This window comes from Plectropomus leopardus, chromosome 5, assembly GCF_008729295.1.
Source record: "Plectropomus leopardus isolate mb chromosome 5, YSFRI_Pleo_2.0, whole genome shotgun sequence".
Taxonomy (NCBI): Eukaryota; Metazoa; Chordata; class Actinopteri; order Perciformes; family Serranidae; genus Plectropomus; species Plectropomus leopardus.
In genome coordinates this window covers 17493357-17516984 of record NC_056467.1, presented here as the reverse complement: position 1 = coordinate 17516984, position 23628 = coordinate 17493357, and the positions used below count along the sequence as shown (strand labels likewise).

The following is a 23628-nucleotide window of genomic DNA, read 5'->3' as shown; positions in this document are numbered from 1 at the left end:
AGTCCCGCCAAGCTTTCCAGTGGAATCTGACATCTGAGGATGTTTTGCAGGGTGCAAGGTTATGTTGTATTTCACCTCCTGGAACGAAACACACCTCAGTCTGATCTCTGCAGCCTGCGGGCAGCTCCTAAAACTGTCCAATCCTCTCCTAGTTTCAGACAGGCCCCACCTCCCAGAGCCCCAACAACACCTGTGCTGTGGGCTGTGTAGCTCTGCGTCTGGTTTCTTTTTTTTTGTGTGTGTTGGCTCTTAAATTAAATCATCTGCTTATATTAAACTTTCAGTTAAACTTTTCTAAATATATCTAACCCTGTGTCTAAGAGGAACTGAGAATAACCTGAAGTGCTTCCTCTGAGTCTTGCATGAGTTGGTCTAGTTCCTTATTGTTCACTGTTTTCCTTCCTCTTCAGTTTGGGAGACCCGTTCACAGACATGGCTGTGTGTCAGAGTGCTGCTCCCTCAGGGCTGTTCGTCCCTCCCTCCTTCACTACTTTTTTCTCTCTCATGGTCTGGTCTGGTCCCGGCCTCGCTCGCTGCCACTGCTGCTGCAGTTGGCCCAGCTCTGCCACAGTTTTCCATCAAAACACCAAACCTCAATGGAGCATTCAAGCCCAGGCCCGCTCTAGTGCCGCCCCTCCCTCCCATCCCACCCTGCTCTGACTCTGCCTTCCCTCTCCCTTTCTCACTCCCTGCACGTTTAAGGGCCCCGTCCAGGAAGAGGTCCTAGCTCAGGCTTGAAGACTTATAGCTGAATTTGAAGTATCGAATGGGCAGAGGAAAGTGGATTCTTAAAAGCTGTTTGTAGGTTTTTCTTTTTTTCAGCACATTGTTGTTAGGGTTTCTCCTATATCTACATATCAGCTCTTGTCAAGAAAGTCTAAACTTAAATCCACACAACTAGTGTAGTGGCAATAAGTCAGTGATATTTGAGTAGAACAAGTAATAATGTCCAAAAAAAACTTTTTTTTTCAAGTGCTGCAGCAGAGCACAACTTCTATAGGCTATAGATTAAACAATTTACTAAAAACAAAATTAAAAATCAGAAATGCATGAAAGCACCCCCATGTGTGAAAAGCAGAAATTAGAAACACGAGAGCACATATTTCAAACAGCAACAAGCCCATATATAAACAGATGGTGGTGTAAGTGCAAAACAAAAGAAAATCATTTCAAATATAAATAAGTAAAATGGAGATAAGAGAAAGAAGCTCATATAAAAGCTGTGAAATTTAAGTAAAAGTAACTTAAAATACTAAATCAAGCAGACTTAAAGTATATGAAGTCCATGAAGTTGAAATTAAACACTGTGAAGTAATGATATTAAGTGTAGGCCATCTTGTAAAAGTAAGGGTTTTCAAAAAAAAAAAAAAAATTCAGTTTTTTCTGTCAGTCAACTAATTTTTTCAGCTCCGGTATGTTCTCAGTGTTTTTCTTTGTTGTTTTCATAATGGGTAGTTGAATGTTAAAAGTATCATTCAGACATTTAACAGTAAATGACTTTTGTCTGCTGGACAGAGAATTAACTGCTAGTGTGTAGCCATTGTGATAGTTTACTATGGAAATACTGAGTAGTTATGTGAGCTGTGACTGTGCGTCAGTGACACTTTTCAGTGAAAACTTTTTATCCATCAAGATACAGAGCTATTGTGACAGACACCTCCCCTCAGATATTCCATAGTCATAACAACAGTGTTTCATTTCCTAGTGGGAACTTCAACTGTGTATTTACACTATTTTGCTCTGGAGGCATATATGAGTATGACTTATTACAAACTTAAACTTCTATGCTATTATCAGCATGCATTTTTTATTAAGAGCACCCGTTAAAAAGTGCATCCTCCTTCTCACCCATATCAATTGCATTGTTTACATTTTACATTTTAAAGAAGCAGGTGTCATGCTAATCTTGCATTTATAATGTATTTATAATTGTGTCTCGGCTTTGCAGTATATCGCTTTACAATCTCTATGAATAGTTTGCCATGAAATGAGAAAAGGCAGGACAGCGCATATCAATATAAACATGGGAATGATGTGAAGATTATGCTCTTTTTTTAATTACCAGCATGAGTTAACATGTCGTGTGCATTCAGTGGCCCTTTCTGCACACGTAACAGAGGCGAAAGTAAAACACAATGGGAATTCATGAGTCTTTTAACCCTTTCTATTTATTTCTAGTGCTAGCACATACATATCCAGCATAATGACGTAGCTGCTTTGCTAACACACACACACACGTATGTGCTTGTCATGGGAACTGAGTAACTTTTTGTGAATTTCTCACTTTCAATCCACAGAAGCGTTTGCTACCACACTGAAAGCAACTACTTTTTTTGTTTTTTTTTCTTTTAAATTTGAAATAGCTATTACCCTTTCAGAGAACACTCACAGTAGCTCAGAAGAGGCATTCAATCTGATTAGTTATAGAAAACACAGCAGAGAGCAAAGTTTGTCAGTGGAGACTTGTTGCTAAAGAACTAAAGCAATATTTTGTGTGTGTATAATAATGAGGACACTATAAAAACTCTATTGTGTGTAGGAGCAGACATGGTTATATGATGAAGAAGTTTCACTAAATCAAATAACTATTGCTATAAAAATATAATAATGATATCAGATGAAGCACTTAGCTTTTACCAAATCACTTTTAGTAATTTGACATGCAAGTTTTGTATAAATGATGTGGCCTCTTTTGAATTCTGTCAACTTCCATTTGTTTTGCATTTTTATAGCCAGACAACTTTTGCATTCAACAGTACCGTTTCTATTGTAGGCCTGCAGTAGCACCCTCTGCTTCTCATATTTGCTTTGCCTCCAAAATTGTGATGACATTTCTGCATCTTTTTCACAAACTTTTGATTGTCTCACTATTTGATTGTCTGTTGTGTTGTGTAGTTATGCTGGCAGGTAGTCCTTTTATTATTCCTTTCAATTCTCTTTCCCTCACAGCATTTTGCTGTTTTAGAGTAAAAGGCTACGAGGCAGCAGCGCTCTTATCCTCCCTCTCGGAAAGCTGTCCTTTAGATGTTTACATTTTGTTTTATAACAATTTTAATTTTATTTTTTTATGCAGTCCGTCTTTGACCTTTTCTTTCAGTCTCATGCTGCCTCATGCGCCACTACTTATGTCTTCTCGCCCCTCTTTCCTCTTGTTGTCCTTGATTGGTTTTAACATGTACAGAACTGTCAAAAAAACCATCAGTACAGCCTTATTTCTGAAAACATGCTTCATAAGCTTAGTTCAGCATAGACATTATAGACAGCCCGCTGCATCATCCAGCCCTTTAGAGCTGGGGTTGTCTGTCACGTTTTCATTTGTTCCTGTATGATCAACCAAAAACAACATCTGCCTACTCAGTTTTGCCATCTCTGAGCTTGTGCGTACGCATGTCCCAGTTCAGTGTGTGTGTGTGTTTATGTACTGACTTTTCCATCTTTCCAATTCAGAGGTTTCTTAGGGAGTGGGCTACTTAAAGCTAGTTTCTTTTTTTTTTGCTGGAGGCTCTGGAACTTATTACAGTCTGAGGCATTTTCATAAACGGGCCATTCAGCTGCCTCTGCATGGCTCTGAATGGGACACACTGTCGCCAGGAGAAAGAGAGTTAATGTGGGCTAGTTAGTCGTGAGTCCTCCCTATTACGGAAGACTGGTGTAGTTATTGGTTCTACTGTTTTGTATAATTATACCGTGTGCATTTAGATTTTTAAGAATGGCTGTGCAATTTAGAGTGTAATCTATTACATTTATGCTCGTCTTTGTCTATTTTACATTTCCTGAAGCATTTTGTGTCAAACTTTACTTGAAAAACAATGTTGTCAATGTCAAGCCCAGCAAAAATGCCCCAAATAAAGAAATGTGGGCTTGACTGTAAAGTATAAAAAAGGTATTTGTTTTTGTGGGATTATTTCCTGGCTGAAACATCAGTCTTTTCCATGCTTTGCACTTCATCACAATAAAAATAAAACTGAATCTAAATTTGGGTGTATGGTAACTATGTAACAATACAACATTCAACCCAGTTAAAGTGTTTTTTTCATACGACATGAGGAAGATTGGCACAACATTTTCCTTCTAAGCAATGCTGACTGTGCAGACCCCACCACGTATAATGTGGAGCCAAGGGACCACGCAGATAATCGGCAGAAACTTTATGGGTGTTCCTTTCACTGGAGAGTGCGTTACAGATAAAATACATGATTAGTATTGCCATTTAAATAGCTTTGGGAAAGATTCTCCCTCAGTGAATTACCCTTTATGTTCTAGGTTCCCTGAGAACATAAAGGGTAATTTTGCCCATTTTAAGTGTAGCTTATGTCTTTATTTATCCTTTATGGACTACTGGAGTTGAAATTGGATTTTGTGTGTGAATTGCCACTTTGGTCAGGTTTTGTGAGACAAATACACACTTTTTAGTCAACTGCAGTGTCAAAATAAGGACCTAGACCTTTAAATGTTTAATTCTGTATTTTACTCCAAAAGGGTTTATGCTAAAGATAAGATAAAACACTTCCTGCGAGAATTAACAGTGAAGGATGTCCTTATATCTAAATTGTCTTTTTCGATTTGCGTCCGGCAAACAGCAAATCAATAAGTAAATCTCTGTCTTCCCTGGAAATCACAGCCTTTTCGAATATGGCACTGAAAGTATCCCTAAATTATTTCCTCACTACATCACTCTGTGGGAGTAATCAGTCTCAGGGCAGGCTGCCTCGAAGGAAACAGGCCATGGATGTGATTAGGATATGATTATTACAGTCAAGTCATGATGTCTGTGAGGAACTAAATCACGGCACAGACACACTCACACATACACACAGCTGAGATCTGAGAGGCGGAGGACATTTGACCTGGAAAAGGCTTTAATCTGCAGCTGAAGAACTCTGATGTTTGATCAGGATTATCATGTTTACCACTCTATGGGTCTCAGGGGAAGCTGTCAGCTTGGCGTCTTGTTTTTCACCCTCCATATAGTCATAAAGAGCTCAGCTTTTGTCTACTTTGTTACATGACCAGTCTTTCAGGTCATTTCTATACTGATGGCCCTTCTGTTTTATCTTGCAGGTTTCCCAAGAAAGCAAACAGGTAAGAATCTTTTTTCTCATATTTTGTTGCAAAGATGTGCATGTTTACGGGAGGGTAATCCTTTGACCACACACACATACAGAGGGGTGGTTTACATACACAGAGCTCCAGATGAGGGAAATGAGGCAGGATTTACTATGAACTTGTGTGCTGCAATACAGAAGTCTTCAGAGCTTGGACCAAACATACCCTCTCTCTCTCCCCCCTAGCACTCATGTACACACACACACACACACACACATACACAGAGTGAGGGACAAAGGGGTCCCTCTTCTGAGGGCGGTCCATCACTGCCTTTCACTGTGAACAGAACAGTGGCCTTTCACAGTTGGGGCCAGTATAGGCAGAGGCAGCCATACATAGCCTCCCGAGGTTCAAGCCGGAGTCTGGCCTTGTAGCACCTCCTCTGAGGAGTGTCCTTTTTCTAGCCTGGCTCCCTGGGCACTCAGCAGAGCGGCTCCACATCCTCTCTGGCTGTCGCATTATACAGTAGACACACTCAACACGATTCATACACTCGGAGGTCCTCTTGCCACATTATTCTCAAAGCTGAAGTGAACAATTGCGGTTCTGTGTGTTTTTGTAATTCCCCCCTCAACCTTCACTGCATCTTGTGCACATATAGAGTAGTAGAACAGCAAAACAATGACACTGACTGTAAAAAATGCTGATTATAAAAGACCACAGTGTTGTATACGACAGCACATAGTGGATAAATTCCAAAGTTTAACCACCTGTTTGTGGTGAGAGTCCCTGTTTCTAATTCGTGTTTCTCTTTCTCTAGAACTAGCAGCATTCTCAGTAAAGACCACCCCCCGGACAGGAAACCCAAAAGTGACAAAACCTCACTTCCCTCCAATGAGTTTGACCCTACAGGTAACTTCCCACTTTCATTTTTATGCTTGTACTCCTGTTTTTCTTATTCAGTCTTTTTCTTTTACTCTGATTTTTTTCTATCCTGTGTCCCTCTATCTCTGTATGCATTACTTGATCTGATTGCCTCATACATTTTTTGCTGTCCCTTTCTCTCTCTCTCTCTCTCTCTCTCTCTCTCGTAAGCCCCCTTTAAACTGCCTTTTCAAGGCAGGAATATCGTGCCCTTATGCCACCTCGCCATTATAGATATAAAAGGTACAATCGCAGAATGGGGGTATAGAGTTGTTTCCCCTTTAAGCTGGCAGCAGAGTTAACTGTGCCAAAATGGAACTAGAGGCGCCACACGTGTGACATTTTAACGGCGTGTTATGCGTGCGACCCACCACAGGAGATTAAAAGCAGCCTGCAACAGTTAGCAGCTAACTCAAAGAAGAGGAACAGCAGCCGAAAATATCTGCAAATTGGGAAAACAATTAAATTCAGTAACTCCTTGCCTTCCTAGCAAAGGTTGAGATCAGCCGTCATGTAACATGCAGGTGTAACGTGTAAATGATTGTTATTGCCATTTGATTGTTTAGTAAGGGTTGCTGCCACATATGTTATATGTCACACAAAAGGCAGACACTGTTGCATTAAACGCCCCGTTCATTATGCTTTTTTTTTTTGCTTCTGCGGTGCTGGCATGCTATCTAAAATCACAATGAAGCAGCAGTTAAATTTGTAAAATGTGGGACTTTGTTGGGGCCCGATAGCACAATCTCTGTGTGAAATGGGCTTCTCTCTCTCTCTCTCTCTCTCTATCTATCTATCTATCTATCTATCTCTCTCTAACACACATGGTCTCATAAAACAATTGTGCCGACGATGGTTTGCTGAATGCTTAAGGCATGCTGGGATGGTGAAAGGTGGTGTGTGTATCTTGCTCTATGATTTGTGCTCTCTCTGAAAACTCTACATTCGTTTTACTTGTGTGGTCTAATAATTTGAGTCTTACCACCGGAGCATAACAACTTATTCTTTTTGTGTTAATTAAACTAATGGACAGTAAATATGTCTTTATTGGCTAAGTCTGCATTACACTGCATTATGCGAACTGTTTGGCAGAAGCTTATGCTGCATTACATGTTGCAGGTTTTAAGCGGATAAGCAAAGAAAGGTTTTATTCTAGGACCTTGTAAATTTGCAGCTGTACGTTTCATGTCCACATGGTTCTGGTAGTTTTATATAAATCAGTACACTGTGGGTTTTGTATGTTCAAAGTGGTTGGGTGGTCTCGACGCATACTCGAAGGGCACAAAAAGTCACTAAGCCTGTTCTGCACTGTTTATGGCATGGCGAGATTGTCAAGGTTCAGAAACAGACTAATTTGATATGGTGACACTCTCTGTGGTTTTTGTCAGCAATCAGAGAATTATGATTTGAGATATGACTAAAGCTTCTATATTCAAAACAAAATAGAAAATCCCCTGCACCACATGGTGGCTTATCTCTGTATGATGCAACAAAACATAGACAAGATGTGCTCTCTCAGCGGTTACACAAGACATGCACTTTGTAACCTTTCTGTGTGTAGCGCCACACTAAAACCTTTTTTCGTGTATTTCTCTGATGGTTTGGTCCATTTTTGGAATCAAGCAGCAGTGATTAAACCAAGTGCAAAGTAACCACAGAAAAGCATGTCTCTCTTAATTTCACTGAAGCCTACATCTTTAGGTCTTTCTTTAGTATTTCTAGACATTATTCATGTTTGAATTTATGTCATGACCTTTTGCATGCCTGCATGGTGTTAGTCTGTATTTCTGTTTATCCCTTTTTTAGTTATATTCAAGTTGCATGATCTCTAACAATCTCTTCCCAGATTTTCTCCTGGTTGCACCTTTTCTGTCATACTTTCAAAGTTGATTGGGTTTATCAGGGATGGGCAGGAGAAGTCAGATACACTGGAAATATATGTTAACTCTAGCTCTGATATTTATGTGTTTCCAAGTGACTCAAGTGTAGTAATTAAATCCTAAAATAACCTTATATATTCTGGATATTAAGAATAAAGGCTTGGACCAAGACCGGTTCCTCCTTTGTAATTGGCGGCAGATTTGTTTTGCTGATTTTTATCATCAGCTCTTTTGTCACAACTTGTAAAACCACCTTCTGGTGTTGACAGAAAGACCTGAAAATGCATCAAGTATCACTGCAAATTCACCAGCTATGTCTTCATTATGCTAAAATGTATTGCAATTAAAAGTTCCAGTTAGGTTAAGCAACTAATGTCTTACCTGAATATTGTCAGAATAAGCCCACAAATGTTGTTAATTTTACTAAGGTTCTGGTGCATTTTAAAATCAAATCTGCACTTGAACCTCTTAAGACCATGCTTTTAATGCAGGAAACAAAGTTTGGGGAAGTGGGGCTCCTGTTATGAAAGTCACAATGAATCGGTAGAGTGACACCTACAGGAGTGGAGGTATTTTTAAAAGGGCACTTTCGTTAAGCCAGTTCATGTTTAGTGACTGAACTCCTGCCTGTCTAAACCATTATGTTTTATTAAACTACCTATCTGTTCATTTAATTTTTCTTCTCCCATGATTGTTTCTCCCTCATGATTTTCTCTTTCCTGTTTTGTGTTTCCTTTCCTTGTGTTGGTTCTTGTTTTGTTTGTGTGCGTGTGTACGTCGTGTACGTGTGTTTGTTTGCTGCTGTGCTGTCTGCGCTGTGGTCTGCGTGGTGGGGGCTGTGAGCAGAAGCTCTGGTGGTGCAGAAGAGTGGCAGCAGCAGTGTGCTAGCAGAGGGGAAGCCTGAGTCCTGTGGTAAGATGCTCCTGCTGGAATGGCTGGTGTGACAGCTGCATCTATACATGCGTTAGATCACGATGTGAAATTGCCTCTAGATGTTTGTTTGAAGCAAAATGATAGCAAGAGAGTTTTATTTACATCATTTAATTTTAATTTTTATAATATTTGACTGCATAGTCAAAGGTCTGAGTTGCATGCCCCTCTAATTTGGTCATAGAATAAGTGCTAAGAGATCATCTCAGCTGGAATATAGGAATTTTTTACAGCAGTTAAATTCATGCTAAAGCAAAATATCAATACAGAGTTTAAGAATAATTATCTGGTCATTTTCTGCATGTTTGCATTTTGGCAGATAAATCCTGGTGGATGTGGTTTTACATAGGGAAGCAGTTAACTATTTTTTTTTTGTCTCAGAAATAATAGCGTTAGAAAATATCCGAAATCATCTGGAACACCTTTTTACAGTAACATCTGTCATCTGAGGTAGAAATTGTCAAACTGTGTAAGATTTGCAACTTAATGATTTCTGTCGGGTTGCTGACTGGCAAAACAAATTCTCATGGCAGAAACATATTTTAGCTCAATGTTTACACGTAATTTGAGATTGTTTGTTACCAGCCAACCACCATATTATTTCCTGTTAAAAATGGCTAAGCTTGCACTACATCACCCACCAGCGTGAGTGTTTATTGGTCCAGTGTGGCGCAGTGCAGTCTGGTAATTGTAGGTTTTCTACCCTTTTGAGCAAAAGTGAATGCCACAGCCCTTTTTTTCAGTTTTCCTGGTCATGTAGCTCCAATTTCAAAACAATTTTTTTATGGCTGTCAGCGTTATTAACACGTTAATTTTTTGTAATCGCATTAATCACTGGCCAACATTCCCGTGTTTAAGAGGCTTTACTGGGTTGAGTCTTAAAGCTTCAGTGATGATACTGGTATCAAATGACATTAGAAGACCTGAGGAATCCAGCGCTACCAAGCATGTCATGCTTTAACATGCTTGGTGGCTTCACAGCAAGAGGCGGAATAATGCTCCAAAGTTACTTTTGGCAATGGAAAACAGCATGGCCATTTCACAGGGGTCCCTTAATCTTTGACGTCAAGATATCTGAATGAAAATGGGTTTTGTGGGTACCCATGAGTCTCCCCTTTACAGACATGCCCACTTAATGCTTGTTCCCTTCAGTTTTTCGCTGTCATGTGAATCCTGATCAAGACAATCTGTTAAGAATAGCTTCACCTTGTTAATATGGACTTCAAATCTGCAGTGGAAAGTAATGGAATTGACAATATGCGATTAAAAATTGTGATAAACGGGGATTAAATATTGAAATTGTGCATTTAATCTTGATTTAAAAAAAACCTAATTGTTTAATAGTCCTATATTTTATATTTTCTACTGCATATGCCAGCTCTGAAATACTTTTTGAAATACCTGTTTCCACTGATGTCCATTCTCAGTGTAACACAAAGTTTATCACGATAATCCTATGCTATCATATTTAACAAAGCATAGGTGCATTCTGTTAGTTTTAACCAGTTCACAGTAGAAATTCACAGAACAAAAGCCTTTGTCACGTAACAGCACTTGGAGCTGTGAGTTGTTTTGAACAGACTTTTAGATTTGAGAGAAGAAGTCTGACCTTTGTATGCGGTATTCTAATGACTTGGGCTCCTTCTTCTTATGATTGTAGGGCTCACAATACTCTGTCAGTGTTAAAGGTCAGTTTATTCTCAAGAGTACATTTCCTTGTGCTTCAGCAAAAAGTGCCGATTACAGATCAGTCAAACCTCTGAATAATACATGATCTTAGATGGATTAACCTGATCAGTGATTATGTCAGCACTTCCCCTCCTCTCAGTTTCTAAATACCAACCAAAAATCTCTTTAATACTGTTAAGCATAGAACAGGGGCAAAAGATCAACATCTAGAGGCAAATTCACACCAGCTCTTTAACCCATATGGCTTCATCTGTTTCCTTGACACCCCTGCTCTCTCCCCCTTCCCCTTCCCCCTGCTCCCTCAACTCTACCTAACCCTCTCTCCACGCCCCTCCCCCCGGTCCAGGTCTTCTGCCTCCCCTAACCTCTCTCCCTGTATTAGCTCCTGTTCCTTCCACTCTCCAACCCCCACCCCACCACTGCCGTTATCGATCGACTCACCTCTCTGGTTGATTCTCCCCAAGTAACCAGCTCAAGGGTCACCTTACTCAGTTTGGGTTACTCATAAAATCTGCTCCATAGAGATATTTTAGAATAACTTGCTGTTTTGGGGAAAATGCACTCACGGCTAGTGCCTGATAACATGACAACAGCATTTTGCATTCTTTTCCTTGTGTGTGTGTGTCTTGGTTTTTTTTGTCTGCACTGTCCTGTAAGTCTAGTCAGTGTCTCAGCCAGACATTAGATAAGCTCTAATCTGTTTTTGCTACACTACATCTCATAAAAAACCTGAAAAGTAACGTTCCTCATCCTGGCCTGTGACACTACAACCAAAAAATGTCTGGGCTGACTGTTTCAAACATCTCACACAGAGGGACCGTCATCATTAGTATTTACGTTTTTTAGCAGAATTATTTATTTTGTTTGGTGTTGCTCTGTACAGTTAGTAGACAATATGAAACTTCTTTTTCATATGTCCAAAATAAATCCCTCCTCAAAAATGTTGCTATTTAAATGTTTACTGGCCAACCGTAGAACAAGCTTTCCTCCTTGCACATGCTCGGATTATGTGATGTTATCCTGACAAAAGTCTTCGTCCTGGACTACAGAAGATGAGTTATGTGATGAAGTTAATTCAGATTTTTTTTTCACAATACTCACATGCACATATGCACTGTACATTGAAACCTCGTTGGTCGCTCTGGTTGTTTTTTTTACCCATACTGACTGTAGAGAACAAAAAGTTCTCAAAGCAATGTCAGTTTAAAGGCACAGACATACCAAACTGCGATCAAAGAGTGGCAGCGAAGGCCGAATGTTGGTTCGCCTCACATCGCCTGTTTCTTGGCCAAGTTGCACATAAATACATATCAAAGACTACAGTGAACAGCCAACTAGCATGCACACTCTGCGTGAGTGAGAGGAAATTACTCTCAATACCAGAAAGCGGAAGTAGTCTGTATTTGTTGTTTACAAAAAGAGAAAATGGAAGACTAGACAGGGCGGATGCAAGACTTTAGTGTGCCAGTTAGCACATTAACAACACAACTGGATATTAAAAGAGCAAAGGATATATACTGTGCACTAGAAAACCATACCACAAACAATTGTGAACAGTTTCTGCTAAATGGCAGAATATTTAATATAGATGTTACGTAATATATCTAGTTTGATTTGATCTCATGCCCTCTTGACTTAAGCGGTTTGGTTGCTCTCCTCATTTTCAAACTGTCAGTCAGATTAATTTCATTCACCAATGGGTTCTGTCGTCTAAATGATTCAACGTGCTAATCAGCCGAAAAAGGGCGGACTAGTTCTGACAATGTGGGATACACCGCAAAAGCTGAAGCATCAGACGCTTGCCAATGGCCCAACATTGACCAGTGTTCGACCATCGAGTTTGCGTGTCAGGGCCTTAACTGATGAGGGAAAAAATGTCTTGTGTTAATATAAACTGGCAGTACAAATGCAGATATCAATATTTCTTTTAAGGTACATACGGACATGTGAGTATTGTTTTGAGATTTTAAGACTCAAAGTAAGAAGTCTCATCTCCCATCCTTCAGGGCACAATATACCACCACTCACTCAAGTGAAAAAATAATGTTCATAGACTGTATCAACTGCAAAGTGTAATTATTGTCCCCCAGTTGAATCTTTTCACAGCACGTTTCAAGTTATTAAAAATATTTGCTTGGGATTTAGTACAAAGGTTTAGTTTTGTTTTTCAGAATGTTTGTGTTTGATACACTGGCTCCAGTTAATATACTATCCCTTTAGTGACTTCCTCGTCCTCTTGAAGACACTGTTTTGTCCTTCTGTCTCACTTGCAGGTCTGGTCCAGAGATGTGTAATCATCCAGAAAGATGAAAATGGCTTTGGGCTCACTGTCAGCGGTGACAACCCAGTGTTTGTGCAGCTTGTCAAAGAAGGTAAGGTGGAAACTCAAACTTAAATGGATGAAGGAAAATAAAAGTTGTTATAATGTCTTCTTCTGGTCTAAGCATTTGTAATAGAGATACAGGCTCCTTTTACATGCACTGACATCAGACTGTCATGGTAGTTTGCTCTGAACTCACAGATGTGAGGGGTAATTGGGACTCAGCAACCACCACCACCACTTTGGCACTTACTTAGAGAAGTGAAGCCATTGACTGTATGTTTCCTCCTCAGTAGTTTCACAGCAGCTGCAGCTTCTGCTTTATCATGTTGTCTTTTTAAGAGGGGACTTTGACAGGATACTTATGTGGTCCCGGGGAGTCTTTCACTGTCTGTAGAGGATGATGTGGGCTGTTATCAGGGCACAGAAACCATTGCACGGTCTGTACAGTGGTGGAGAGAGGCAGAAGAGGAAGGAACTGATCGAGGACTTTTGTTGCACTGTCATCATTGCTTGGCAGTGTTGAACTATCCCTGTGTGGCTCCTGTATGTGCTTTTGTTATTGACATAACACAAAGAGCAATCTGCCCAGTTTCATCTGACTAATTCATAAAACTTCTGTTTTATTTCTTTGTGAACTGAGAAGCAAAAACATATCTAAATTTTTTCCCCTACAGCATTTCCCATTCCTAGTTGTGTTAAAGTATACAACACGCCAAATTAAGTCTAACTAAGCTTTTGCTTGTCTCCTCTGCAAACATAATGTTGTTGATCTGAAGCAGATCAAATTCAAATAAATTATGACATACAGACAAATAAGTAAGTCACGAGTTATCAGTAAAGCCTTTCTGTCGGACTGGTCAGACAAGATTATGCCAAGATTATTCCTCTCAGTGACAGCAGTTAATATTCCCATACTAGCACAAAACTGCAAAACCCAAAATACACGTCATAAGTGGTGCATTAGTAAAACTATACTTGGTTTACAAAATACTTCAGCTGTATGCTGCTGACTGCAGAGTCAGACGTGGATCTCATAATAACCTGTCTCATGCCTAAATCCCTTTGTTTTGGGTGGAGCTGTGAAACAGGTCCTTCTCGTAATATAACCACTGTTATGGTCTTTCAAAATAGCACTCAAATAGTCACTTTGCAACATCTGCTCTGTCGAGGGTATATGGTGCATTTGTTGTGCAGAAATATCAACAACTGCACCGTAAAGCAGTATGTCTTGTGTTTTTTTCCCCTGACATCTATTTCATTCTTCCATTCATTGTATTTCTTTCCTCACCTCCTCTGTTGCTCTAATGCTTTTTCTCCTCTGTGTTTGCCAGATGGGGCTGCTATGCGGGCAGGTGTTCAGACAGGAGACAGGATCATCAAGGTATTGTGCTCATCTGCCTCCATGTCTTTAAACTGCTAACGTCACTCTTTTCTTGTCCAAGGCTGATACAGAGGCTGTAGGCTGCCACCTTCTGGGCAGTCAGTAGCTCTTCTCCATTTATGCTGCATTTGGAAATGGAATGAGATGTCAGACTTTAAAGCTGGGCCTAAAATGGCAGGTTTTGGACTCAGTATCTGCTTTTTAATACTCATTGCAGTACCTGATCTGTCTTCTAGGTTAACGGGACCCTTGTTACACATTCTAATCACATTGAGGTGGTGAAGCTTATCAAATGTAAGTTCTCTTGCCGTGTTCTTGCAAAAGTCACACGTTAGAAATAAGCTTTTTGTAAAACAGACACTTTGCTTTGATTTGTCCATTCTAGCTGGCTCCTATGTGGCCCTCACAGTGTTGGGGCGCCCTCCAGGGCTCACCCAGATCCCCTTGTCTGAAGCAGAGTCTGAGATGTTGGGCGTTAGTATTTCATCTCCTAACTCGCCAGCAGCGGAACGCCCCTACAGTCCCCTGGACCGCCTCTCCTCCACTCAACCACCATGGGTACAAAAGACATAAGTTACTTTTGTTGCAAACCAATTTGCTTTCATTCTTCATTCTCCCCCCTCATCATTTTAAGGGATTTTATCCGATGCCTTTCTCTTCCCTGTAAACATGCTCTCGTTGTTGTCATGGCTTCTCTATACCTCATCCTTTCTTACAAATTTTCTGTATGCTGTTTGCTTGAATGCTTCTCATCTGTAGTCTAATGCACGCACAGTTCCTCCATATGCTTTCAACTTCCCTCTTCGTTTTTCCCCACAGGATGAGAATAGCAGCGTCTGCAGCCAGAGGGTTGACATGTTGCAAAAGATGCTCTCAAAAGAGCAGCAGGAGCTGCAGGTTAGCATAACAATCACTGCCACTCACTGTTTTCTCTTTATTGTAACTCTGTTTTCCTTGGTATGTGTTTGCAATTGCGAGGTGATTTGCAGCTTTTATTGCACTGATATTTGTATCTAAACCCTCTTATGGAGTTTTGTGATATTATCTGTGTTGAAATGAAAAAAAAAATCATCTTTCATCCATAAAATAGAAATAAATAGAACATCACTTTGGGTAGGAAGCAGGTGTTTTTCATGCAGTGAACTGAGACATCCCATGGTTCAGACAAGAGTCAACATATGTGATTTTTTAATTGCCTGACAGTACACAAATGACAGAATGCTATTGGTACTGATAGCTTGTTTTTATTTCTCCCCTTTCCTTATAAAGGCCATGAAGGAGGAGTACAGCAGGAACCCCTCCCCCAAACTACTGAAAGACATCCAGGAAGCTAAGAAACACATTCCTCAGCTGCAGGGTCAGCTCTTCAAGGCCACTGGGGCAACACAGGTAAAGCAAATAACCCCCTTAACTAACTATCTCATTGTACTCGCAAACAAAATAGATGACACTGATTCACCAGCAACATCTGAGCTGTATAATTTTGCGTAGTGCGTTTAGGGATCACTCCAGACAAACATTAATCCTAATCTTATCAGAGGATTAGGCTTTTGGCTTTCTCTGTGGGAAGCCATTCTTTTGTGTCTGTGTCACAGCTTATTTCATATACATCACTCACTGAAATTTGCATTGTGTTTTTTTAACATGTTAGTCTCTCTCAATTTTAAAAAGTCATGTTCTATAAGATTACATTAAAATACTCCTAAATTCTTGCATTTCATAATTATCACCACTGTACCCTGTTAGCCTTATCTGTCCTTACACATGGTTCATTCTGGACCTTGTGAATCTTGTTGTTATGTAATACGTTGTTCATAATTAATAGTAAATCTTGTGTTTACATGAATATGCAGGAGGCTGTTCCAGGTGGTGATGCAGATGATGGTAGCATGTTTGAGACAGAGCACACTCCCTCTAAGGGAGACAACAGTACAGACCTGTCCTGGAGCACCACTCCTGTAAGTTATCAGCACCACTAAGCAGCACTCCTTCTGAACTTCATACTGAACGTTGAGTCCAAGACCATTAAAGCTTTTGGACAATAGATTCATGGCCTCTTGCCAAATTAAATGAGTTGAATCAGTCTCGGTTAGCCCTGCTTAGCTTTTGCTGCTTTAGATCTCGACAGCACCATTGCAAACAAGATAAGTGTATGTATTGATGTCTTTCGTACATTTGAGTTTTACTTAGAATGTTTTGTTCCATCGCACCCCTAGATATCTCGTGGATTTGGACCTGGATCTCCAGAGAGTCTTTACCTAAGAGAGTCATCCTGCCCCAGCCCAAAGAGCACACCCAGGAACAGCTTCAACTCCTGCCACTCTCCAGAGGGGGAGGACGCCACTGACCTGGTAACCATGAGACCTTTTAACACAGAGATGGCGCTAAAGGGCAGCTACAAGGTTCCTACTTTATCCACCTTTACATTTTTACACAGAACCAAGCGATGTCGACATCATGCCGCTCAAGTGTGTGATTTAAGACAGCATGCAGTATCACGGAAGCAAAAGAGACGTGATGGGTGTGACATTTAACACAACAGTGTTTGCCTCTTGTTTGAAATATAACATATGTGTCGGCAGCCCTTTCTAAACAATAACAATGGCATAATGTGGCAAAACAATCATCTACCTCTGCTCGGAGAATAAGGGGGCCTGAAATCTCATTGTTTTCCTAATTTGTGGACATTTACTGCCGCTGTTCTTCCTCTTTGAGTTAGCTGCTAACTGCTGCTAGCTGCTTTGTTAATCTCCTGCAGTGGTTTGCACACAACATGTTATCAAACTGTCTCACTCCTTACACCCATGAGCCCATCTTGCGGCTGTCCCTTTTTTATAGACTTGATTTGGCGCTGTTACTACCTCAATTGCCGGCTCAAAATGAGGGAATTCTGTCCCTAGATTCAGCAATCTTACTTTTTATACAGAACAGCAAGGCCATATAATGGTCCAATATTCACGCTTTGAAAAAACAGTGTAAAACAGGGAATACTGTTTGGCTGTGTGCTATATCTGCATAAGAAGTGTGCATATTTACTTCCTTTCCTTTAAGTGTGTGTTGTAGATACTGTTGCATGGGGATGCAAGTGTACCCCAGATCAGTTTGGTTATAAATGTCCAGATGGAAAGTTTCTTTAAGAAGAACACTAATTTTAAAATATGCGATTGTCTTTTCCCAGGACTCTCTGTCCCCTACCACAGTCAGCAGTCCCTCTTCCTCCCGCCTCGTCTCGCAAATCATTGGAGCTGAGGATGACTATTTTGATTCAGACCAGGAGCAGGTACTTTACCACTGGGCAATTTTAACAGCTATATCCATTATAGTAAACGCAGCTTTTCTATTTACAATATTTTAAAAAGATGTTGCAGTGTAATCAAAATCTTTTCTTTTCAAGTAAGGTCTAAATATTTTTCAAACTCATTTCACATTTGAATTCAGAAAAGAGGACAAGAGTTGCATGCAAACTGTTGTGCTGATTTTGTTTCAGACAAATGGCCAGTGCAACAGCTTTAACAGCATCGAGCAGCTCAAGTCTCGTCCCGCCCACCTCGCAGCCTTCCTTCACCATGTCATCTCTCAGTTCGACCCTGCTCCTGTGGTAAGACCCTCTTTCCTCACACCTTGTTAAAATCCTTTATGGATTCATTTCCTGTTGAACACAGCCTGGCAGACTCCACAGCTCACTGTTATTTAATAATCATGATCTTACGTCCTCAGCTGTGCTACCTCTACGCTGACTTCTACAAGCAGACCAACTCCAAAGAGACCAGACGGGTGTTCATGGACCTTCACACCTTCTTCATTGACCGTGGAGCAGTGAGTGCAGTTTTTGTTCCCCACAGTGAAATATGGGCAAAGAGAAAAAGGCATAGTTGTCTATTGTGCATCCATCTGTGCACACAAGACATCACTGATTAGATTTTGACAAAATCAGGCAAAATGTTGCATGCCACCACATTGTCAGAATCCCACTATTAACTCAAAGGATAGCCCCAAACATCTGTTGTTGTTGTTGTTTTTAAATCCAAAGCCAAAAATCTAATCTGGAAAACCATGACACAATTTTTGACAAAACGTGGAGTTATTCTCATGATAAAAAAAAAACTCAGCATTTTACCCGTTAACACTCAGTTGCCCAAGAGAATTTGAATAGCATGATGTATTTGATACTAAAGCCCTTCTCACATGAAACTTGTATTACCTGAGACCTCATCTGATTTAGAAATGACCTACGTCTGTGCTTCATGCACTGTTTTCGCAAGAAATAAGAGAAGTCTGTATTTTATTCAAATTGATGACATGCTCCCTCCATATGATACACACAGCTAGTTGTATCTCCACTCTACACAACACAGAAACTCTACACAGCCTTTCTGCAGCTAATGTACACTGTCAGCCTCCTTTTTTCCATAAATGTGGGTTAAACAAACAGAACAAATTGTACCAAACATTGTCACATGTCATCCATCTTATCATATTTAGAGATTTCATTCTTCTGATGGTTTTGAGTTTGGTCTTTTTGTGTATGGGTCTCTGCTGTGTAATGAGATGAGCCTCCCTGCACCCAAAATGCTGTCAAAACTTGTATTCATATTTGCCAAGGCAGCCACCATTATTCTTGATGGGGAAAGAGGTGTGGACAAAACAAGAAACCCAAATATGACCCCAAACAAGAGATGCCATTTCGCACAGGACTAGTATTATCACAAGCTCTGAATTTGGCAAAATATGGGAGGTAAATTGCGTGGGGATTTTTACTTGACAAAGTACAGACATGGCAGATTTGCATGGGATTAAGATCACAGCCGACCTCTGCAAAAATGACAAATTACTAGAGGTCCCTGGGTAATACTCGTCACATGCTACTATTACATCATGCGCATGTCATGACGTGATTGTGAGTGCCTTGATTTAAGATCTGCACTCACACTGATATTTAAGTCATTTTAAAGGCTTTTGTTAGGCTTGTTGAATTAAAACATTTTTTTCTTGGTACAGTTTTTTGTAAACTGTTTATTAACTGTTTTTCTGTTTGTTTTCCAGAATTTAAAAGTTGCTGTTCCTGAATCCATCTCTACTGATCTCGGTAAGTATTTCACGCTGTGCTTTTGCTTCATTTGGTTTCCTGCCTAGTGTCATTTTAAGCAAGCAATTTTTTTGCCACGGTCACCTTTTGTACTTCTGTTGGCTCACTTAATCCATTTGGCCATCCTCATTATACAGCCCTGTAAGCCGTGCACACTCCCAACTAAGGTGTTAAGAAATCAAATGCTCTGATGGCTTGGAAAGTATTGCTTAACCTTAAAAGCGCATATTTAGTGTGCACTTGACATAATCCTGTTAGAGACTTGGCGGACAGTATATGAGAGTGTGTGCGTGCGTGTTTTTGCAGACCGCCGGCGGACAGAACTGATCCCAGAGGAAATAAACAGACAACATGTTCAAACGCTACAGGACTCTCTGCTCCCTGACATCCAGAAGAACCTCGAGGATTTCAGGTAAAGTTGTCAGCTCTGAATTTTTATTTTCCATGGTGTGGTAGGCTCAGATTAATTGAGGAATTTAAGAACTTTTGTTCTTGCATCAAGCAAATGAAAAAAGCAGGATTCGCACAACGTCCTTGGAGTACTTGAATTTGCAGGAAAAAAGTCAAGCACTGGAATACGTTAAAAATAGCACCATTTCTAACAAAGTGCTTAAAACGTCTGTGAAATTCAATCATTTCTAATATTTTGACCTAAGTTTTGTTCATCATTTCATTATAATTAAACTGGCCAGGATCAGAAAATGTTCAGCTTTTCTTTTTTTTTTCAAAATTCTTACACATCACCGTCTTGCCTGCAGCTCTTTCTCCCTCTCTTTTCTTCCCGGCATTTATGATGTCCTGCCTAACATTGTAATTTATTTTTACTTTGCTCCACTCTAAAAACCACAGCAGAACGATCGGGCTTATATTAGCATGGCTAAAGTTGACATGACTTGACTTTATGAGCCAGCTTTTCAGCATGATTTGTTTTCGTCTCTTTTCAGCAGGGCATCAATGTCAAAGCACCGCCGAAAACTGAAATTGAAACTAGAGTTTCAGCTGGCAACTTTTCCTTGTATTACAGATGGCTCAATTTTAAAGATGATAGTTCCTTTTTTCATGGTGTGGTCTTCTTTTTGCAACAAGTTGACAGTTCTGTCTGATATCAGGCAGCATGTCGGGGTCTCTCCCTTTCCTTCGCTGTGTGGAAGGGCAGTCAGTAGATTTGGGGCAAGCAGGAAGATGGGAGTTCAGCTGTAGTGTGTTTCTATGGTTACGCTGACTATCTCACTCTGAAACCTTCTTTTGATTGGAACTTTGAAAAGCTGTACATCATAGTTGTATAAGCGCCGTAATTTTTATGTCATTCAGATGTTTTGTTGAAGAGTTTTTTCGTAGTTAAATGCGACAAGTAACCCTTCACTAAAAAGAGTCGTTGATCGTATCATTTATGCATGTTAAATAAAACATTATATTTAATACTTAAATGGCTGCTTTGAGTAAAGTCCTTGAAAATGATAAATAATGCTTGAAAAACTCCCTAAAAGTCCTTGAATTTCATTATGAAATGTCTTTATGAACCTTGAAAAAGCATTATCAGCCCAACCACAATATATGACTGGATATTTTGGCGCTTGCAGGCAGAAGCGCAGTATGGGCCTAACGGTGGCTGAAGTAGAGCTGGCCAGACTGGACCAAGAGAGAGTTAGAGACCGTGTCACTCAGGAGCGAGAACGCTCATATGCTGAAAACATCATCACCAAGATAGAGGATATTCTGTGAGTAGCACACACAGCTACATGACACACATGCTGCTCACAAGTATTTTCAAATGTCTCAGACTGTTTGTCTTCTTTGTGTTGATTATAGGTTAACTACTCAGACCACAGAGGAAGAGAAATGGTAAGCAGACTCATATTGTGGAGCATTTGGTTGACGAAGAGTATTTCTCAAAGCATATGATGGAGAGCATTTAGACTTCAGGGGCTCTCATGGCCCCTCGAACCATCTGTGTCTGTAACATATAAAGGAACTTATTCATTACTTTATTAGACTTTTTGACACATTTACATTAATTATTTAAAAAGATGTGTGCTTAATGAGTAATATATGTCAGTGGTAGTTATTTTTTAACCTTTCAAGTATCGTCTCTGATGTTGCAGCTAAGAACACACAACATATTGGTGTAATCCAGACCCCATTCTACATCCCCCACAAATTAAGCACTTGGGCAGTCTCTTAAAGAAAACATGTAATTTATGCAGTGTGTTTATATTAAATAATTCAAAAGTGTGACTGATAGAAACAGCCTTGTTTGAAATGCCATATGGTCGCAGCGCACCCCAGATGGTTTGTGTAGAAATTGTATGAGAAGGACTGGCATGACATATGGTGCAAGTCACAGTATGGACACTTGCCTTCATGTTTTAGCATCTTGTTGTTTTGTCAGTTTTGTCAAGAGTTGTCACTTTTGCTTTTAGCACTACAATGCAGTATGTCATCTATACATACATGAAGCACCTTGGTGTGAGGGTCAAGGAACCTCGCAGTCTAGAGTCAAAACGGGTCAGGATCAACTTTCTTCCCAAGATCAAGGTACCTCACTTAACTTTTTGGCACCTTTGACCGTTTCTGTCTCCCTTTATCATCTACTTGACCATTCCTTTCTTTTAAATAAAACACAGAAAAGCATCAAGACAGAAAAGGAAGGAGAAGAGAAGGTGAAGAAAGCCAGATTTCCCAGTATACTTGGACCTCAGCGTCGGCCCAGCCGCATCGAAGCTGCATCGGGTGAGTTAAAACTTTTGAATAAGCTAAAATTAAGACACTAATTTCTTAAGCCTTTTCAAATGTTGACGCCACTTTTGTCTGTATTCAGTGGGTAAAGCCTTGGATGGTCGCCCCCGGCCACAGAAACAGTTGTCTCAGCCTACACTGGGAGCGAGTGATCACATGGATGCCGGTCGTCTGAGAGGCAGCCAATCGAGCGAGGGCTCTGAGCTCACACACTCCATGTCTGTCAACACCTCATCCCCAAACAGCGCCACCTACAGCTCAGACACCAGCCGAGACGCTGATATGGGTAAGCCACTGACCAACTGGACATTAATAGAAGAAAAACACATAGGAGATGATTGTTGTTAAAAAAATATGTCACTCATCTCTCAGGTGGGACTCCGACCTCAGGCCCCTCCAGACTGAGTGACGGCCTTCAGTCCGACCCTCTTGATGGGCTGTCGCACATTGATCTTTACAACCTGGACCAACTGCAAGAGGATGACAGAGAAAGCGACAGGTGCATTTATAGTCGCATTTGCAGAAACATTTTTGCTTCTCTGAATAGAGAATGTTTATTTTTTACATTGATTTTACAGTTAAATCTTACCTTTACTGATATACTTTTTGTAGAGCCCACGAGGGAACACCAAAGGCCATAAGAAGGTGAGGAAACCTGATGATTTTCAAAGTTAAATTCATCTAAAACCCGAGTGCTTTCACACCTGTTGTGTAGTTCATTTGGTCTGAACCAAGGGGAAACAATGATCAACTATTGAATTTAGTTCTGATTTGGTTCCTGTTCACACTTAAAAATAAGTTGTACAGACTGAGAGGTAACTCGTTGAGTTGAGAATGTCACGATACTTTAACCCTCTCAGAAAATATTGTAGTGTCATGTTGTCACAGGATCATGGTATTAAAGAATTATTAATATTATTAGTTACAACGAACATAAAAGAGAAGGGTTTTTTATGTTGTACAAACATTTTATGAATTAAATTGAAACCTGAAATATTTCTGTAATGGCAGTATGTGTGAAAATAGTGTCTCTTTAAAATAACCAAAAGTTCTCCATCCTGTTCCTTTGACTGAAAAAGTTTATGCAGCACTTTAATGCTTCCGGTGTATATATTTATCTTCTTTGTGTCACAAAGAGCTTACACAGAAATAACTGATATATGTTTTGTTAGTGTTATTAGACTGAAAATAGACTGCATGTTAGTAAAGTTTATTTCAGTGGGATAGCTGACACACTTCTTAATGGACATAATGAACCTTATTAGAAGTCGCTGTAGTAGCATACACAAAGTCAGATAGAAGCGCAGCAGTTTGAACAGCTTAAATCTATTAATCTGAGAAAATATCTGCACTGACGTGCTTTCATGTTACTGTATTAACCAAATAGCGAAGTAGGTTAAAAGCATATACAGATCAATTATAAAATCGCTGACTGATTTAACAATCAGCAGATGGATTTATTAGTAGTTAAGCTTTTGATATCATGTTAAAATCACGTAGCTGCTATCATAAAATGGCGTAGTTTGTTAGTTTACTTTCACACCACAAATGAAACACAACAGAGCCGGCTTGGAAGCGGACTGAGACTCACTGATTCGGTTGTATAGTCTGCTGCAAGTTTAATTGGCAGTTT

The 23628-nt window shown here is 40.0% G+C and overlaps 1 protein-coding gene across 6 annotated transcripts in view; it reads left to right on the top strand.

Moving 5' to 3' along the window:
• The window catches only part of arhgef12a (Rho guanine nucleotide exchange factor (GEF) 12a), a 45383-nt gene that overhangs the window by 11335 nt on the left and 10420 nt on the right, over positions 1–23628 (top strand). For 3 of the 6 annotated variants that reach the window (XM_042486384.1, XM_042486385.1, XM_042486386.1), the window contains 23 exons: positions 5062–5082; positions 5867–5958; positions 8697–8762; positions 12743–12841; positions 14124–14173; positions 14410–14467; positions 14559–14731; positions 14993–15070; positions 15443–15562; positions 16027–16131; positions 16390–16575; positions 17352–17453; positions 17661–17771; positions 17891–17989; positions 19217–19259; positions 19566–19671; positions 20840–20977; positions 21069–21101; positions 21680–21794; positions 21884–21989; positions 22078–22281; positions 22368–22494; positions 22608–22640. In XM_042486384.1, coding sequence (XP_042342318.1) covers positions 5062–5082; positions 5867–5958; positions 8697–8762; positions 12743–12841; positions 14124–14173; positions 14410–14467; positions 14559–14731; positions 14993–15070; positions 15443–15562; positions 16027–16131; positions 16390–16575; positions 17352–17453; positions 17661–17771; positions 17891–17989; positions 19217–19259; positions 19566–19671; positions 20840–20977; positions 21069–21101; positions 21680–21794; positions 21884–21989; positions 22078–22281; positions 22368–22494; positions 22608–22640 — 2265 coding nt within the window. The remainder of the gene's footprint in view (positions 1–5061; positions 5083–5866; positions 5959–8696; positions 8763–12742; positions 12842–14123; positions 14174–14409; positions 14468–14558; positions 14732–14992; positions 15071–15442; positions 15563–16026; positions 16132–16389; positions 16576–17351; positions 17454–17660; positions 17772–17890; positions 17990–19216; positions 19260–19565; positions 19672–20839; positions 20978–21068; positions 21102–21679; positions 21795–21883; positions 21990–22077; positions 22282–22367; positions 22495–22607; positions 22641–23628) is intronic. The other 3 variants (XM_042486387.1, XM_042486389.1, XM_042486388.1) reach the window with 3 other exon arrangements.